The sequence below is a fragment of the Notechis scutatus genome, chromosome 1 (assembly GCF_049901735.1).
Source record: "Notechis scutatus isolate UNSWTSFEM ecotype Mainland chromosome 1, rNotScu1.2, whole genome shotgun sequence".
NCBI classification, from domain to species: domain Eukaryota; kingdom Metazoa; phylum Chordata; class Lepidosauria; order Squamata; family Elapidae; genus Notechis; species Notechis scutatus.
In genome coordinates, this window is record NC_142009.1 from 250,374,916 (window position 1) to 250,395,296 (window position 20,381).

General features: G+C 35.6%; 1 protein-coding gene across 1 annotated transcript in view; it reads left to right on the top strand.

Moving 5' to 3' along the window:
- CSTF3 (cleavage stimulation factor subunit 3) overlaps positions 1 to 18,300 on the top strand; it is a 57,959-nt gene extending 39,659 nt beyond the window's left edge. Inside the window, exons 5-21 of the mRNA XM_026664800.2 lie at positions 1,944 to 2,041; positions 3,168 to 3,234; positions 3,320 to 3,354; positions 3,461 to 3,587; positions 7,136 to 7,213; positions 7,366 to 7,528; positions 8,650 to 8,759; positions 9,842 to 9,958; positions 10,106 to 10,180; positions 13,420 to 13,563; positions 13,651 to 13,753; positions 15,043 to 15,112; positions 16,115 to 16,310; positions 16,421 to 16,574; positions 16,832 to 16,926; positions 17,068 to 17,128; positions 17,588 to 18,300. Coding sequence (XP_026520585.1) covers positions 1,944 to 2,041; positions 3,168 to 3,234; positions 3,320 to 3,354; positions 3,461 to 3,587; positions 7,136 to 7,213; positions 7,366 to 7,528; positions 8,650 to 8,759; positions 9,842 to 9,958; positions 10,106 to 10,180; positions 13,420 to 13,563; positions 13,651 to 13,753; positions 15,043 to 15,112; positions 16,115 to 16,310; positions 16,421 to 16,574; positions 16,832 to 16,926; positions 17,068 to 17,128; positions 17,588 to 17,790 — 1,896 coding nt within the window. The 3' untranslated portion in view covers positions 17,791 to 18,300. The remainder of the gene's footprint in view (positions 1 to 1,943; positions 2,042 to 3,167; positions 3,235 to 3,319; positions 3,355 to 3,460; positions 3,588 to 7,135; positions 7,214 to 7,365; positions 7,529 to 8,649; positions 8,760 to 9,841; positions 9,959 to 10,105; positions 10,181 to 13,419; positions 13,564 to 13,650; positions 13,754 to 15,042; positions 15,113 to 16,114; positions 16,311 to 16,420; positions 16,575 to 16,831; positions 16,927 to 17,067; positions 17,129 to 17,587) is intronic.
- The last annotated feature ends 2,081 nt before the right edge of the window (positions 18,301 to 20,381 follow it).

Consider the following 20,381-nt stretch of genomic DNA (forward strand, 5'->3'; position numbering starts at 1 on the left):
CCACTGGATTGGGAAGAAGAAATGATGGTTGACACATAAAAGCAGTAGACAATAGAGCTTAGAGTGGCTTCTACAATTGTTTGTATCAATTTGTGTATAATAGTAACTGTTAGAGAGACAGTTTGATGAACTGATTAAGGCCTCAGACCAGGAGACTTTGAGTTCTGGTCCCATCTTACCTGGGTGACTTTGGACCAATTACTGTCTCTCAGCCCTGGTGGCAATTAGAAAGCATTTCCAAAATCTGGTCGAGAAAATTACAGACTTGTCCAGGTAGTTGTCTGGATCAACACTGGCTCAAAGGCTTAAAAAAATTAACTGACAACTGTTAATGTGAAAGTACAATAGAAGAAGCTCTCCACTTCAAACATCAAAACAACCATGTTTTCTTCAACTGCTTGGAGCTGCTTCAAAATATTCATGTTCACCCACTTGACTTCATGTATTTCCTATGCATGTTGGAAGCAGCTGCCTAAATTGGAAAAGTGGCTGTCTTAACAATTCATAAAAAGATGTTTTGTATATCTTTTCTAATTAACATGCAAGCAAAATAAGATTGGGCATATTTTAGCATTTTAACACCAGACAATCCCAAGGAAATAGGCTACACTGGAAAGTTTAAAAAAGAAATCACAAAGGAGGGCAGTAGCAAATAGCTTTTTAGTTATTCACAGGAAAACTACAATGTGCTTAGTCTATTATGTTCATTGCTCATAATAAATATAAAAATTAACATAAATACAACATGCTTTAAAATATTAAAACTGTTACCTATACAAAGTTAAATACAAGACTTACCTGGCAGAGAAAATCAGATAGGCTCCAGTTAGATTGGGCTTATCATGCTTTTAATGTCTTTCCACAAATATCACACATTTCTGTTTTTCCTCACTTTTTAAAATGTAATTGGACAAGTGAAAATATATATATTTAAATATGTGAGGGTATAGCATTGAGAAAGCCCTGCATATCTACTTCATCTAAAATCTTACAGTTTAGAGAGGAATGTGAATTAGGCTTGCAAAGACAGAAAAATTTTGAATTGGGCCTATAAACTGACTGAACCTGATGAAATATTTGTTTTGACCTTCGTATTACCCAAACCTTGCTAGACAAGACAATAATCTTTATTGTGGCTAATGATCTCTACATAAAACACATTGTACACATATAGATAATACTGATTAGCAAATTAGCAAAACATAATACTGATTAGCAAATTAGCAAAACAGATCAAACAGATGCTACTCACCTTGCTTAAATAGACTCATTTGAAAAAGTTAAAGAAGGAAATGTTTTAAATATAATTGAACAATTTGACCAAGATATTTAATTAGGTTTGGGCTTAACAACTCGAGTTTTGGCATAAAATGAACAATGTCATAAAACATGTTGGTTTCAGTGCCTCTTTCATTACAAAATTTGGACTTGAATGGGATGCCTTTGTATTTCTCCTCAAAAAACTACTGATGGAAGAGTCTTAAACTATGTCATGGTTGATTTGGGGACATGTATCCAATAAATATGCAGTTGTGCTCTAAATTAGTATCAAGTTCCTGGCCCTCCTTCAAAGATAACCTTATATTCCACTACAGCATCTGAGTAACAAAGTACATATGTTCTGTGAAATCCCTCTGATGCTTTAAAGTGTATAAAGTGTCAGTCAAATTTATATTAAGAAAATCAGAACATGTAAGGCTCCAGTGCTGGATACTGTCAAGCTTTTCTTTCAAATTGCTGCAGTTTACAGCTCTATTGTTTTAACACTGGTTAAAATTCATGAAATTCATGAAGCTTTGCTGAAGTTTCTTTTTAAAAATGTAGAGGGTGATCATTGTATTTTAATTCATAATTGAGGAAATTTGTTCAAATTTCCGAAATTAAAATAATCTACCCTGACCTGCTGATGGACTCCTATTTCTTTTTCCTCTCAATATAAATAGCTATTTCAGCGATGCCTTATGAAAGTCTTACACATTGACTTGTGGAAGTGCTACCTTTCATATGTGCGAGAAACAAAAGGGAAGCTACCCAGTTATAAGTAAGTTGAAATGATTTATTGACTACTACTCCTAGGCCTGTGATTTAAAGGAAGAAATAGATAACTGCCAGGGTCAATTCCTCACATGGACATACCATGGCACAAATTGATGACTCAGCACTCACTGTAGGAAGATTACTTGTGTATTGGTGAGTGTATTGGTGTAACACTGCTGATCCAGGACTGGTACTTCCCTCTTCCCTCTCTTTCTCACTTCCTGCTTTTACTTTTTAGTTTAGGTAGAAGCAACAATAACTACCAGGAACTACCCTGTTGCTCAGTGGTGCCTCTGGTGTAAGGATACCACAAAGTTAATTTTCTTGATTTAGTGGTTTAAACTGTGGCAAATAGTTGTGCATTAGTATAGTTAGCCTATGAGCATCTAGCTCATTCCAAACTACTCTTTCAAGCTTCCTACTCTTTGGAGAATCAAATGTCCAGACAGCCACCAGTTTAAAGCAGTTTGGAGTTAACCTGAAAGTTGTTTGAAGTGTAATCATTCTCATAGTTTTAAAATCTTATTTCACCTTACTTTGCAGAACAGGTCGTCTTTTGGTGGCTGCCTTGTTTAATACTTTTCACAGTTAAATTGATGATGCTTTGTAATCAGTTCTTGCTTTTATGACCTTCCTAAATCTGTAAAGGAAATGAAAGCTGAAATAAGATTGGAAGCAGTCACAAATTCACTTAGCAATTGTTTTGCTTAATAACTGAGTTGCCTGTCTTAATTGTAGTCACTGAACAAGAACTACCAGTATTTTCAATTATATGACTGTACAGTAATGTAATTCCAGAGTAAGGTTGCTAATAAACAGCAAAATGTCTTAACATTATTAAAGCTGCTTTATTTCAGCTCTTTGCAAACCCTAAAAGCGGTGTTATTTCCCAAAGAAGTTCAAATCTCAGTCTGCTTTTAACAAATCCTTTTAAAATGCAACATGTAAGTTCCTTGATCAGGGAATTCTCCCCAAAATATAGATCCTCTTTAAGCATGTTAAACTGTGCCCTATGAAAAGCTTGGAATAGTATTTTTATGTATGATAAACCTGCTTGTTTAAAGTAATTGAATATAGTAAATATTTTTTCATGCAAATTTAATTGTGTATTTTCTGTGTATTTTTTACAGAGAAAAAATGGCTCAAGCATATGATTTTGCTCTAGATAAAATTGGCATGGAAATAATGTCATATCAGGTAGGTTTCTATATATTTTTTGGAAATATTTTTGTTAAATATTGAACAGTTATGACAAACTAAACTTTGACTGCTTTTTATATAGATCTGGGTGGATTACATCAATTTTTTGAAAGGCGTGTAAGTACAATAGTTTTTTCTTTTGTGTTAATTAATGTGATGTTGCTATTTATACAGATTGCAAAGTGTAATTGCTGACATATTACTGTCTCGCCTCACTATTTAGTGAAGCAGTAGGGTCCTACGCAGAAAACCAGAGGATAACTGCTGTCCGCAGGGTTTATCAACGCGGCTGTGTGAACCCTATGATCAACATTGAACAGCTTTGGCGAGATTATAACAAGTATGAAGAGGTAAATGAAAAGATGCTAGCATTGCAACTCGATTGACTTTAACACAACTATTTTCTTCCTCTGCAGTGGGAGCTTTTTCTGATAGGGCAAGGTGAATAGACTCGTCTCATATTGTTCAAAATTAAAATCAGTCTTCTGCATTCAAGACCAGCCATTTATATTCCTTTCCCTCTTTGTTGCTTTGTTTATCACCTCAAATCATAAACAATCTATAAAATTTGAAAGCTAATACATTATTTGGTAAAGCTGTGTTAACTTCACAAATGCTTTCATATTCATCAGAAAATAAGTCCTATCCCTCTGAAATCTCTGAGATCCTTGTTTGACTATGGATTTTGTACCTGATCTCAATGGTGCAAAATTTACATATGGAGAACATTGGTTTTTGATCCTTTTGGCCACAAGGTATATATTCTGTGATAATCCTAACTCAAGAATAGCTAATTAATGTTTTGGGGAACAACCTTTTTCACAACATAAACAGGTAGATTTTAATTTTTTATAACATTCAAATCTGAATTTGATTGACTTCTAATGTTTCTTCAAAGTTTATTGGACTTAAATATTTATTATCTGTCTACTTTAATCACAATAAATTCAGAATTACTTCTGAAATTACTTTTCTAAGATTTTATAAGAATTAACTTTTAAGTATTAACTGATGTTCCCAAGCCTTTATTACCTCTATTAAAAGTTGAAAGAAGTTTTTTTTCCCCAAAAAGTTTTTTATTTTTTTTATTTTTACATATCTCTTCACGTGAGCAACGTGATTCCGAATTTAACACTTGTACATAATCATGCGTTCATTTCCATCAATCTTACATTTCACTCATCTTTAAATAAGTTTCCATTTCATATTTCAATTCATTAATGCAATATCAATATCATTTCATCCACACATAAATTTTCAGTTCTTTATCCCCTATTATTTCCATTTTCAGCTTACCACCTATTTTATTTTACATTACACATCATTATTATCCTTGATTTTCTCTAGGCCGATGTATAATAGACAATGTAAAAAGAGTAAAAATAAAACAAAGCCAATATATTTAGGATCCACATGGTATATCCCCTCAATCTATTTAATTTAATAATTTTTCATTCCCCTGCTTTAATCATAATACAATACTCTCATTATACACTTCTAGTATCCATTAAGTAATCAACTGTATATTTTAAAATATATATATTTTGAAGCATCCCCTCCAAAAAATCGCTAAAATAACTTCTTTATATGTCTCATTTTATCTTCACTTTTCTTATGATCATTAATAATCATGTTTTTTCTTCCTTTCCACTTAGCCAAAGTTTATCTATATATTTTAATACATTTCCATTCCCCTGTTTTTAATCCTCCAAAGAAAGGGTTCATAACAGCATAATTCATATACAGTTTTATATATACATACATACATACATACATACATACATACATACATACATACATACACATACAATCCTAAAATAATTCCCAGCAAGTTTTAAACTAAATGCCAATATACATTCCCATGTGGTATTCCCCCTTATACTATCTCTAAACCTTATCTCTAAATCTCTCGGCTTTATCATTGCTTTTAATTTTAGCCAGCTTTCCCTTTTCTAAGTTTCCCCGGTCCTTCTTTTTTCCTTCTAGTATTATTTTTATTTCCCTCTGCTTGTCAGCCATGTTTTCCCCCACCCTTTTCAGTTCTCTTTTTTGGGGTTTTTCTTATATATTTCCTTCTTCTTTTTCTTAGTCTTGGGAGCCTTATCTCTTTTATTTGTTGTCTCTGTTGTCAATGTCTCTATTTTAAATCCTTTTATGTCCTTTGGCAGTGGTCCTTGTTCTCCATATTCATCTAGGCTGTTGTTTTCCTCCTTTAACTCGTTCTCTCTGGGCTTTCTTTGTTCTTCTGTGAGCTGCAACGCCATTACTTTATATCCAACAGTCTCATTCTTTCTTTTAACATACTTCTCACAGTTAGGAGCTCCGGTTTAAATTCTTTGCTTATTTCTTCTATTTGTTTAATCTATTGAGTTATTCTTTGTTTTATTAAAGGTTAAATTATTCTGTTTTCGTCCTTGCCAAAAGTCTCCATTTATCTCACTTTCTTTTTCTTCTATTTTCTTGTCACAGTCAACCTCCAACAGTCGCAAAATATTGCATTTCTTTATATTTTACTGTAGTCCCCACTTTTTAAAAAAAGCTTCTGAGGTTCTTATTGTATTAATAATCTTTTATTCCATTTCTTCTCTCTTTCAAATATTTATACAACCAGTAATTTTCCATAGAAACATAAGAGAGGGAAATCTTTAACCATTAGGTGGTGCTCTATATCACTTTCTTTTCAGAGTTCTTTTATTTTTAATTCTCTTTTCCGTAGTATTAACATTAAATTTTATCCATTTCAAATAAGTCCAGCATTTTATCCAATTGCTAATTAATGACCAATTCTATATGTTATTCCAAATTTAATCTTTGATTTCATATAATTCTTTTATTTCTGGTTTTTTCTTTACCTTATATTTTCCTCTTATTTCCCATTCGCCGCTACCACTCTTCCAAACGAGGGCTCGCTCTTTCCGCTTTTCAGGGTTATCAAAAGAATATTCAAAGACTTTTTATCCAGTTACACGCCGCTCACCATTTCCACTCTCCAGCACAAACTTAAGTCCCGGCAGCTTCCGGTCTTCAGGGCAGCCATTAAACTGCCACTTCTCCCTGTCTTCTAGGGGAGTAAATACCAAGCCAGGGAGGGGAGATGTGGCTCCCCTCGATTCAGCTGACGGTCTCCCCCTTTTCCCCCCATCCCTACAAGGTGGGTCAGATGGTTCCGGTCTCTCAGGGACCCCTCCAACAGGCCACGCATAGATCAAAGCCGCGCACGATCGCGATTACTGGTGCGTCTTCGATGGAAATGCCACCGGAGGTTCAGTCTCCAAAAGTTGAAAGAAGTTGATGGAGTTAATATGAATTGTTTATGTAGCAGTTATAATAACAATATGAATACCTTAACTTGACAATCAGTGACTGGTTATTTAAACAACTGAAAACTGAAACTTATTTTTTATCTAAAGAAAGAAACCTCCCTCCTAACTACCTACCTACCTACCTACCTACCTTCCTTTTACAAGAAATCTGGTCTAGTCAACATTTTTGAAAGTGTTCTTTAATTATGAACATTTCTGGTCATGCTTCTTTTAAATTCTCACGTTATAGTTGTGCTGTATATATCATACGGCATAGTGGCCTAGTGATGAAGATGCTTGCCTCCCACTTGGAAGGTTGAGAGTTCAGTCCTAGGTAGTGGCAGATATTTCTTCCCCAGGGTGCAAAGAAAAAATATCTGGTGTGAACTCTGCATGGCATCAGGATGGGCATCTGGCCAATAAACTCTGATCTCCATCCTTTCGCCCTGATTCTACCCTGAATTAAAGTATTAGAGGGTCATAAAAAGGGAGCTGTGTGTATACCATATGTAACTTCGTTTAATAAAATACTTAAGAGTGAACCTCTGCAGGTATATAGTTTATTCAGAGTTTAACAGCTTGTTCTCTTCTTTCAGGGAATCAATATCCACTTAGCCAAAAAAATGATTGAAGATCGTAGTAGAGATTATATGAATGCTAGACGTGTTGCTAAGGTACGGATAATGGTGGATTTTTGTTTTCCTTTTAATGAATACATTTTACTGCAATACGTGTCCGATACAACAACTTTCAAATATTAAAAACAAAACACATTATTGAATTATTTGTCTTGTTTTAACTGTTGTAGTATCTACCTATCGTTTAGGAGTATGAGACTGTGATGAAAGGTTTGGACCGTAATGCTCCCTCTGTCCCACCACAAAATACTCCACAAGAAGCACAGCAGGTAGACATGTGGAAAAAATACATTCAGTGGGAAAAGAGTAACCCTCTGCGTACTGAAGACCAAACCCTCATCACAAAGAGAGGTAAGTTCATTTTTTTTTGCTTTTCAGATACCGTATTTGCCGGCGTATAAGACGACTTTTTGCCCTGAAAAAGATGCCTCCAATTGGGGGTCGTCTTATACGCCGGTCGTCTTATACGCCGCAAATAGTAATTGGGAAGCACTGCGCTGCCCGCGGCTGAGGCACTTTGCGCACCGTGGAAGCGAATCCCGTGAAGCCGAAAGGAGCAGCCAGCCTTCTCCCAGCTCCCAAGGAAGCGAGGCTCGCACCGCCCGAGCTCCGCTGAGGTATCCGGCTGGGGCTGTCAGGAGTTGTTACCGCTGGCGCGGCTCGCTGCTCCAGTCCGCGTTGCCTCGGGAAGGAAAGGCAAAAGCCGCGGCTCTTCCTTTTTGCCTTTCCTTCCCGAGGCAACGCGGACTGGAGCGCGGAGCCGCGCCAGCGGTAACAACTCCTGACAGCTCCAGCCGGATACCTCAGCGGAGCCCGGCGGTGCGAGCCTCGTTCCTTGGAGCTGGGAGAAGGCTGGCTGCTCCTTTTGGCTTCACAGGATTCGTTTCCACGGTAGACAAAAGTGCCTCAAAAAAAAAAGTGCAAAAGTGGAAGGCGTGCGGAAAAGGGGCGAGTATATAACAAACTATATTTTGAGTGGAAATGTTGGGGGTCGTCTTATACGCCGGGTCGTCTTATACGCCGGCATATACGGTACTTTGATAAGAGTCTAGATTCTAAATCTAGAGCACTATGTTGTGTGCTAAGTCTTATCTTACTGCCCAGATCACTTCCATGATGGGATTGCATGGCATTTGCAAACAGAATCTGATAATTTTGGAATAAAAGAATAAATCTACCTTTGCTTTGATTAAAGGATATAAGAATGATTCCTGTGTGTGCTAAATACTATGATGTTGCTTGGTTCATCAACAATTTTAAATGTTAAAAAATACTACTAAAAATACAAAACAAGTACATTTGTGAGAATGCCCTCAAATTCACAGACTTATTGAAGAACAATATTATGTGATTTTTCAATCAGACAATGCAAAATTGGTTAGTGAGGAGTTTGAAGAAACATTGTGATTTAAATAAGAAATAATTTGTTCTGCAAAATGCCAAATAAATATTGTCTCTGTGTCTTCTCCTAGTGATGTTTGCATATGAACAATGCCTCTTAGTATTGGGTCATCATCCTGATATCTGGTACGAAGCTGCACAATATCTTGAACAATCCAGCAAGCTGCTAGCTGAGAAAGGAGTAAGAAAAAATGTTGAAATATCTGCATGCACACTACTGACATAGATAACACATTGTTTTGTGTTATCTATGTGTTTTATTACACATTGTTATTTAATATTAACATTATTAATTATTTTAAAATTGATCTGTTTTTATACAGTATAACACCAAGTTGACTTAATATGTTAATCCAGGTTTAAAGAATTGAAAAATTGTATGGAAACAAAAGTAACCAATATTGTGAATTTATTACAGATAGTCTTCTGATTACAATGGCAATTGAATTGGAAGTCCCATCATTAAATAATGAGATCCTAAGGGGTGATGTCACATGACCACATCGCTTAGTGAGACTGCAATTTCGGCAGTCCCAGTTGCTATTGTAATCCCAGACCCATGCAAGTTGTTAAGTGAGAAGAGGCAGAAATCCCAGGAAAGCAGGCCAGCGGGCATTCTAGTGCTGAAGGGGAGGTCCACTAGGGCAGGGCAGAGGGTTCTACAGATAGATACTCCAGTGCATGGGTGGTGGGCTGCAATCAGATGTAGGCAGATGCATGGATACCAAGGGGGTTGGTGGGGGGTGCCATGGGCAATAATTCCAGAGCATGGGTGAGCAAAAAGGCAGTGGATGTGGGAGCAATTTTCAACTATCTGCTGGCTTTGCTATTGATTTTGCTTGAAATTAATATCATGTGACTGTGGCTGTCACATGATTATACTCATGAACTGAGAACAGCATCTGAATTTTAAACACATGATTGCAGAAGTGTTGTAATGACCAAAACTTGAAGAACCAGTTGTAAATGCCCTTTGTTGTAAGTACATCGTAACTTTGAACAGTTGCAAAAAAAAGTTATTGTAACCCAAGGACTACTTGTATGACATAAATGTTTGCAGCCAATGTATATATATGATGAATTCCAATATCTAATTAGAAATCTGTCAAGTTTGCTTGTTTCTGATATGCAGTCCAATTAAGTTTACAATGCTAGTATAATTTTTCCAGTGAGCATGGCTTAAAAGGCTAAAAATTGTTTTCTGACTATCCTTTTTAATTATTTTGCCTAACAAATTCTTTTCATTATTTGATCTTCTTTTAGGATATGAACAATGCTAAACTTTTCAGTGATGAAGCAGCAAATATTTATGAAAGAGCAATCAGCACTTTATTAAAAAAGAACATGCTTCTTTATTTTGCGTATGCAGATTATGAAGAGGTGAATCAAAACATTTCTTTATTCTCTCAAACTTTACAATCTCTAAACATAGGGGAGGATTTCATTAATCTCGATAAAAATACAGTCACACTATTATGCTGGTCACTTTGGGCCTAAACTAATCAAATATTTTTTTAATTTGTGCAGAGTCGTATGAAATATGAGAAAGTACACAGCATATATAATAGACTCTTGGCTATTGAAGACATTGATCCCACTTTGGTATGTTTGATCTCTAGTACTTCAACTTTCAAAAAAATTGCCCAATTTCGATTCTCTTGGCTTAGCTCTCTCAGTGGCATTTTAAAAACCTTTTCTTTGTGTTTATTTTGTAATCCTCAATTTATATAATCAATTATATGTTATTTCAGCTTTTTTGTCATTGTGATAAAGATTTTATTCCTATGCTTATAATGATGGGAATATAAAAAATACTACATGTTGTTTCAACATGTGTTTAAAGAGAATAGCAAGTAGAATCGCTGTTAACAATAATTTCACATTCACATTAACAGCATTAACAGCATCATCAAGAATGCTAGAATATCCTAGCAAAAAAAGTAAAAAACCAAAATAACAGTTTCATAATATCTAGATATTTTTTTTTATCTTTTATTGATTTTATTATACTCTCTGTTTGATGTGAGCCACCCAGAGTTGTTGAGAGTCAAGTAACATCCAAGTTTAATTTGTTATTGTTGTTATTTAACTTGTAATACATACATGAAGAATGATATTCAAAAATAAGTTCTAGTGATGCAAACTTTTTCAGCTGTTTAAGGTTTTGTTTATTTATTTAAACAGTTTTATCTGGCTGCCCAGTTCACTACATATAAAGCTGAGCAGCCAAAATAGGATTGAAAAGTAAAGGAAGATAACTAATAAACATAAAACCACCATAACATGATATAAAACATTGTAATTGATAACTAGTATCTTAATTTGCACTCAGAAGCCAATAGAAGGCTAGTGTAGTTCATAAAGCAGGAATGTTACATGGGCGCATTAAGGTGCACCCATAACTATTCATGCCACTGCATTCTGAAGAAATTATAGTATTTGGATGGTCTTCACAGGAAGTCCCATGTCAGAAATCAAGTAAGAGGTAACTAAGGCATGAGTGACAAGTGAACAGTGTCTCCAGATCCAGGAATGAGTACAGTTAATGAGATTGTTCAAAGGCCCTTTTACCCACAGCTGCAACCTGCTCTTCAAGCAGGAGGTGCAAGTCCAATTTGGGCCTTCAAATTGTGCACTGAATAATAGATTATCAGAGGTGGAAGGGACCTTGGAGGTCTTCTAGTTCAACCTCCTGTTCAAGCAGGAAATCCTATACCATTTCAGACAAATCGTTGTCCAACCTCTCCTTAAAAACCTCCAGTGTTGGAACAACCACAATTTTTGGAGTTGTGAGACAATTAATTTTGTCTGGGAGAATGCAATCCCGCCTATAACTAAAGATAAAAAATCTATAGATGTAGGGGCAGGGGTGGAGGCATTAAAACCTATAGCCACTCAATCTTGCTTAAATTGAACTGAAGTTTGTTATTTTCCCATCCAGACTCTTTCCCCAGTCTACAGACATTATGAAAGAACCTTGTTTGCATAATTTGATTCACCAAGGATAGAATGGTAAAGTTATATATCACCAGCATACTGATGTTACGTACACTCTTACTAATGGATGGCTTCATGTGCTGGTTTCATGTTAAATAGAAGCATAGAGCGGGTAGAGCTCTAAAGGAACCTGAAAATCAGAAATCTAGGGCTACATTTCTCCCCATCAAAACCAACTGACTTGGAGGAACATAACCACACAGCACTGTTTGCCCCCCACACACACACACACCCAATCCCCTAAGCCAATTCATGATTGATGGTATTGAGGGCTAAGGAAAGATCAGGCATGGTCAGGGTGGATGCATCACCCCCATCTTAATTCTGTTGTAGGTCAAGTACAAATACAGTTAATGCTGTATCAGTGCTATAGCCCAGTTTGAAACACGACAGAAAAGGGTCCAGATAATCTATTTCCTCCAGGTTCCTCTGGACCTGCAAGCCTACCACCTTCTCAAGGTTGGAGACAGGGTGAAAATCTTCCAGAGCTGTTGGATCCAAGGATAGTTTCTTGAGGATGGGGTGGACCACCACCAATTTAAGGGCGGCAGAACATCTCCTCCCTCAAGGATGACTTCACCACTGCCTGGATCCAATCACAGGTTGTCTCCCAAGAGGCCTTAACCAGCCAGGAGGGACACGGATGTAAGTTACAGGAGGCCATAGATTCGTCCACATCCTTGAGACCAACAGGCTTAAACTTCTTTCATATAACCATATGACTGTGCCTCAAGCAATTTCAAAGCACTTGCACAACTGGAATCCAATTCAGAATGGATTTTAGTGACTATCTGCCTCAGGTATCTTTGTAGTTGTCCTGCAGCTATTCCTCAGGCCCATCCCTACCTAAGAGAGACTGGGTCACTTTGAACAGGACCTCTAGATGGCTATCTTTACCTAAAGACACAATTAAGGGGAAAAATAATCACATTCCTGATTAGATTCATTCTTAGTTTTGTTTCAGAAATATCCTAGACATTTCTGCTGCTGTTTTAGTTCCAGAGCTTTCTGAAAACCAGGGATATTTTCTGGGATCCACAAGCAGAAAGAGTTTACATAGATACAGCCCAATCTAGAGGTGTTGTTGACCCTTTCATTCAAGGTAGCAACTATGGCTTCATAGTGACCATGAAGTTCCAAGCTGCTTCTGGCCCCATACCCAGGGGAAGCAGGTTGAAGTCCTTCAATATAAGTCTGGGAAACTCTGCTGTCAATCCAGTAAAATTGAGCAGCTCTGAAAGCAAAGCTGGTCCAGCAGCAGCAATCCCAATTGATCACCAAAGTCCAATTTGATCAATAAGTCTACGAGAGCTGTCAGGATCTTTCAAGTGACAATAGCAACCCTGCTGCCCTGTCTTAGAATCATGGTTGGTGCTACACTTGAAACCCAGATGGACACTTTTTTGAGTGGGGAATTCCCAATAGCCAACCAGGTTTTCCACATCTAAGCAAACCTAAACAATTCATTGGCAAAATTCACAGCCCTAAAGGTTACTGGCAATTTGGATAGCAGCTGGAGAAGCAGCAAAGCAATGTGACTTAAAATTCCAACTCTAGGGCCAGTCACTTGAGCAATATGGTAGTGGAGATTTTTGATCAATGAATTGTATATCAGTTATTTGCTATGTGAGGCTCGGGTTTGCCCCTCAAGGAATTTGAGAAGCAATATGAGTTTAAACAATTACATGTTACGTTTTGGATGTGTAAGAACTAAAACATGTTAAATATATATGCTACCTTGAATTTCAAAATACAAACATTTAAATGTGCAACCAAGCCACATTCGTAATAAAGCATAGATCTCTTTATACTGCACTGCAGCTAAAAGATTATCCATTCCTCAGGTTTATATTCAGTACATGAAATTTGCAAGGCGAGCAGAAGGTATAAAATCAGGCCGAATGATATTTAAGAAAGCACGAGAAGATGCCCGTACCCGCCACCATGTCTATGTTACAGCTGCTCTGATGGAATATTATTGTAGCAAGGTAATTCTTTATAGTGAGTGAAATTATTATATTAGTTTTTTAGATGTTTCATTTTTTACTTGACTAATAACGTTTTTAAATTCACAGGACAAGTCAGTGGCTTTTAAGATTTTTGAGCTAGGCTTGAAGAAATATGGAGACATTCCAGAATATGTCTTGGCATATATTGATTATCTTTCTCATTTGAATGGTAAGTCCCAGGAACACAGAGAAGTTACTAAATTGGAGATTATAATTCACTGTGTCTTTTTTCCATTAGAATATAATATTCATTTATTTCTTATAACTGTCCTAAATGCAGTGAAAATGTTAGAAAGCATTTTTGTATAAACAAAATAAAAATTTTCCCCAAAATTGAGCACCTAATTTGTAACTATTGGGCAATTGCTAATTGTACAGGCATTCACACATAATTAACTGGTAAAAAAACCTGGATTTTTGTGTTTTTAGTGTTTCTTTGTTTTTGTAAAAGTTTATTTCATCAGGATTTATGCCCGGAAGGGTTATTATACACAATCTGATTTGAAGAGAGTGTAGACAAAGGCTGATGGATTGCATAGCGGACATGTATATAACAGAGCACTAAAAAGATGAACTAGGAAGACTTTGGGTTAAATCTCCCCTCATAGTCAAATGTACAGTGAGTCCTCACTTGCTGACTGACCAATTCAATGGCTGAAGTTACATCAGCACTGAAAAAATAGGTGTCTGACAAATCCTGGAATTGGTGGCTGTTCCTGTCCCCCTGTGTTCACTAGATCATGATTTGGGTGCCTGGCAACCAATGCATATTTACAACACCTGCAGCATGCTGTAGTCATGTGATTGCCATTTGCAGCCTTCCCAGCCAGTTTAAAAATGACACTTTTACAAATAATAATAACAATAATAACAATTTGTTTGATCTTATGTACCCTGCTGTTGTCAACAATTGGATTTTAAATTATTCTGTTAAGATTTGGATTGTTTCAGTGTGATACAGTACCTTTAATTGTTATCAATATGTAATTAAAAGTTAAGTTTATGTAGCTTCTTTTCAGCCTTAAGCCCCTTTTGCTCAGCTTTTATGTAGGAAAGGCAACCATTAGTATTTTGTTCCATCCATGTGGAATAGACAGGGATTTTCAAAGAATCGAAGTTATTTTCTTATAATTTCTTATATTTTTTAAAAGGTATGGGATGAAGAGATTTTAGATTGAAACAATAGAAAAGGTGATAGGTTACTGAAACGGTTACTACTTGTCTTGAATTAAGAAGAAATCATTGCCCTGTATTTTTTCCCTTTTTTTCTTTTACAGATTTTTTTCTTCCCTTTTTTTCTGTCTGCATTTTTTTTTCTTTTGGTATTTTTCTTAGTTTGTATCAGTATTTCAACCTTGTTTTTTAAATTTAAAATTATTCTTTAAAAATTTCTGTTTTTAAAAATCAGTCAAATATTTATGTGTTTTCATCTTTGCTTTTAAACTCTGTTTTAAATAGAGGATAATAATACAAGAGTCCTGTTTGAACGTGTGTTGACCTCGGGGAGCCTTCCACCAGAGAAATCTGGGTAAGCCTTACCAAAGCTCCTTCCTGCAAGTGATCTCTCATTTTACTTGTAAATAGAGTCATACTAAGAGAAGCAAAGAATGTAGCACATTCATTTTATGGATGCCCCCAATTGCTTTGATGGTGTTCTGATCTGACCTGGCATGCTTTGGCACTTTGACTGTCACTTGTACAGTGACATCGGTGATGTATAAATTTGATTAATACAAATATACATAAATGATCATACCTCCTTCCTGGCTTTCACTGTACATTCTTCCCCAACTCATCTGTGTTTACTCGCTGAAAACTATTCCCTTTAACAAGTGATTTCCACTTGGACCCTATTTTTTGGAGCCAAAGTGCTGGGGAGTTATGTACATTTGTGGATTACATTTGCCTACATTTAATAAATAGCTATTTTGTCTGCCATTTTGCTCCTAAATGTAGTGAATTGTATAATCTATGCATGCAGCTCATTTTGCTTCCATTTTACTTAAAAGAGCTCTTCTACCATGGTCCTACTTTATACATAAGCTGACTGGTTGTCATTCAACCTGAATCAATATTAAGTACAGAATTATTTCTTTTGACTGTCCTTCCTTACTAGAGCAGCTTATAGAGTAAATTCAGTTATCAGTTTTTCTGGATCTAAAATAAACATTTTATAGAAAAAGGAGGCAGCTAAAATTAACCTGTGGGCAATTGCTATGCCTTTTGGTTATAAGAAAAAAAATGACTGGTATTTGTATACAATAAATTTAACATTAGAATAGTTTCTCATGCAGTTGATTAGTAGCAAGCCACCAACACATAAAATATTTTTTTTAGTGAACATGTTTCAAATTGGATTTGAAACCTGCTGGTTATTGAACAGTTGCAAAAAACATTGGTACTATTTTAGACAGTGTAGTTAGAAATATGCTTAAATAGGCATGTTTTCTATATTTTGATTTTTCTGTCTCTTGTTGGGCGTATGAATTGTTATTGGGTTATTTGTTTTCTTCTGTATTTTCTTATACAGAGAAATATGGGCTCGATTTTTAGCCTTTGAAAGCAATATTGGTGACTTGGCTAGCATATTAAAAGTTGAGAAACGAAGGTTTACAGCTTTCAAGGAAGAATATGAGGGCAAAGAAACAGCTTTGCTGGTAGACAGATATAAATTCATGGATCTGTACCCTTGTTCTGCCAGTGAACTCAAAGCTCTTGGTTATAAGGTAATTTAACAGATAATGTTACATTATGTCCATTGCACTTTCATCATTTAAAGATTTTTTAAATTAATTTAGTCAAATGGATTAACACTTTCTTTCAATACAATTTCCAGGATGTCTCTCGTGCAAAACTATCAACCATAATTCCAGATCCTGTAGTGGCACCTTCTATAGTACCTGTGCTAAAAGATGAAGCAGACAGAAAGCCAGAATATCCAAAACCAGATACCCAGCAAATGATTCCATTTCAACCAAGGCATTTAGCACGTAAGAGGATTACTAAATTTTGTCAAGATAAAAAGGGAAATTCTCTGCTATATTCTGACTGAAACTTTATTTTAAAAATGCCTTTCTAATTCACTCTTACGCAAGTACTGCATGAAGTTTGAGTTAATTTGATCTCAGATTTTTATTCATTGCATATGATGCCTTGTAAGATTCATCTCCAAAATACACAAAACTCCAATCAAGCCTTTTTACTTTTGCTGTAAAACCATTGTTATTTTTGTGTGGTTGTATTCTAGCTCCTGGTTTACATCCGGTTCCTGGTGGTGTGTTTCCTGTTCCACCTGCTGCTGTAGTTCTAATGAAACTTCTCCCACCTCCTGTGTGTTTTCAGGTTAGTTGTAATACAATTAAATCTTCTGAAGACTTTGGTAGTTTACTGCCTCATTTTATTAATATTACATTTATTGAACTATAATACTTTTATGTCAATGTCCCTATTAAATGGCTAATCTTTTTTTGTGTGTGTGTGCAGGGTCCATTTGTGCAAGTGGATGAACTCATGGAGATTGTCAGAAGATGCAAACTTCCAGACAGTAAGTTGTTTTTCCTCCGGCCTCCATTTTAGAAGTGTGTTGTCCCTGTTCCATATCAGCGCATTTGTTAATCCCAGACAATTACTTTCCTAGCCAATGGGTTCTGGGCTGGTGATACAATGGAACTTTGCCAGATTGACCTGGACCGTTCTTAGAGAAACTGGATAGATCTGTGTTTGGGAAACGGGAAACTATAGATCTGGTTATGGTGATCCCAGTTAGGTCATTTCACTGGGTCAGTGGCTGGCTGGATTAAAGGTATTATATAAACAAGCTCATCCTTAACTTTAGGGAATGACCGTTTGAGCAAAAATATTAAGACAGTATTCTATCCCTTTCTCCGTAATTACTGATGGATGTACTTTATAATATCTCTAAATATAAATCATGTGTATGTTCAGAACTATTGAGCAAACTTTTTTTTTCACAAAATGAACTCTTTTCTTCCCTTTTCCAAAGCTGTGGATGAAGCTGTACGGATTATTACGGGAGGCTTGCCTGACCTTTCAATGGAAGGGAATGGACCTTTGGAAAATAATACCCTTCTCAATAAATCTGTCAAAAGACCAAACGAAGATTCAGATGATGATGAGGAAAAGGGATCAGTGGTTCCTCCAATTCATGACATTTACAGAGCACGACAACAGAAGCGAATCCGATGAGGCATGTTGCAAATTCAGTTGTGAAGCTAAAGGACTTGTAATATGTTGTCTTTCAACAAATCAAATGTTTAAAAAGAATTGAAAGTTTCTAACATGCATCTTGCAACTGAGGTTGTTTTGTTACTGTGGTGCCTCTTTTTTACCAGCTGTTTTTTCATCAGAAAAGGAAAAAGGCAGATGAACTAGCAAATCTGAGTTCTGGCAGCAAACTACACGTTGGGACACAGACCATGCAAAATGTGTTTGCCATGTGTTTGGTTGGTCTTCAGATGTATCCTCACACTCCACTTGAATTCTTCTGGGGATTTTGACAGTTTTATTTTTAAAAACTGGAAAGCTTATAATGGGGAAATATTTTAAATTCACATTTCTGAAAAACTGTTCTCACTTTGCTCATGTAGTGTCTGTCCTGCCTTATTCTTCATTTTAATTTATGGCAGAATGAATGGAAGCTGTTTTGTAGTTTAAAATAGAAAAAAATGTTCCTTTCAAATAAAGGATCTCCATAAAGTTACATCTCATGAATTTTGTTCTAGCTGATACAAAAATTGTCAGTTTCTTCAAACCAGAAATCATCCTAAATACTGAAATGAAATAGTTTGGTTCCGCTGGTGTTTACTTTTCCTTGGATAAGCGTACGTTTAAGTTTGTCTTCAGCATTATTTTTCTAAGCATTATTTTCCTTAGAGTTGATGTGTGACAAAATGAAATGAAATAAACTTTAAAATGAAATTTGTAATTCAAAGATGCAATTAATGATTGTATCACAATATTGAAATATAAATAATTGTCCAGAGCATGAACATTAATTCACAAAAGTATCTAGAACAGATCTGTTAATAATTCAAATAATTTATAGAAATAAAAATATTCCATAGAAATATAGTAATAGAAAATGGTTTGAGATCCTTTTGAACTGAAGAGTTCCCATTTTCATTGACATTTAAATTAACGCTAGTCAGCAAATACTTCAGGCATGCAATAGTAGTCATTGATAATTTAGGGGAGATACAACTAGCTTTTCTCTCAGTTAAAAGATTAACATTAGTTTTCTTTTTGTTATGTAAATAACTGAATGCAGAAAATATTTCTGGTATTTTTTAAATTACAAAATAAAATGCTAAGTACTGTGATAGCTACAGATAACCTTTTTCCAGCATACAAGCTAGTTTCAAGATACGGGAAAAGAGTTTGCCACTTGCCTATTACCTTTAGTTGTATGAAAGGTATGAAATATAGTGTAAAGCACTTAGTATTTCTATAGTCAATACAACTAATTATAGAATTTATCTTTGACCTATTTTGCCCTTTCTCGGTACTTTTAAATAATTCCAGAGAAAGTTTACTTTTCAAGTTGAAGTCTGCAAAATGCAAATCTGACTACAAATTTCATATAACAAGTGACTCACTCTTTATTGTGTGCACTATGCTAATTTTAATAGAGCTACTGTGATCCCTGCAGAAAATAGATAATATTCTCTAACCCATGCACTGTTGGGATTTTGAGAGGAATAAGACTGTAACTCAGCATCAGATTCCACTTCATCTGTTCCATGCAAGAAACACAAACTTTGGTCTCTGTGGAGAGATGCTGAATGAAACTGAGCTTTAGGCTTTCCTATACTATTTGCCATGGACAAAATCGGAAGAAAGGAAGTGGTTTGGATTGTCTGAGAGAGCACGTGTGGAAGTATTTATAACCATTACATGCTTTAGTTTTAAAATCCAGATTATTTCAGACATGACATTGCTTCACTTGTGCGAGTATGAAAAATATTGTATTAGTCAAAAATAATTTCATCACCACTCTTTGATAGCTATTAAAGAACAATTACAATCACGCGAAGAGTTGTTTGTAGCCTTGGCATCAGTAATACATAATGCTATTTGCCATTAAGGACTGGCACATTTATGCAGCACATGATTTAAAGCTATCGGTATCTTTCTCCCACTGTTAATTTTTTTCCATCACCTTTCACTGCTTAATAGGCAAGACCAGGTAGACCAGGCTTCATATGAAACTTACGGTTATTACACCAAGATCCATTCAAGCACCAGGCACAAAGTACACCCTTACAAGTGAATGGATTTGCCAAACCTGAATTAAATTTCAATTCTTCAGGACTCTTGGCATCATTCCTATTTGTCTTTGTCACTTCATTTACAATGTGGGAGTCATTTTAGAAAACATTGTATTTCCTGAAGAGTTGCCTATTTTAATGCAGCATTTTTATTTTAGAGTTTAGTGTGGGGATAAAAATTCTAGAGAGAACAATGAAGCAAAATCCAAACCTTAAGTAAGCATTTGTGAAATAAATGTGTGACAATGGTGAAAATAGAACAGCAGAAATGGGATACATTATTGGAAACTACAACATATAGCATAAAAATTATTAATTTATTACAGATGAATTACCATCTCATATTAAAGATGCACATACAGCATAGATGACAGCAACACTGAGGAAAAACATCAAGCTTGGAATATTAACAGTTCAAAAATTCCCATAAACACATACATATTCTGATAAAATACTATATAAGGTGTTTTTTTTAATTGCTTTCTGTCTTAAAGCAATAAAATTGGTGGA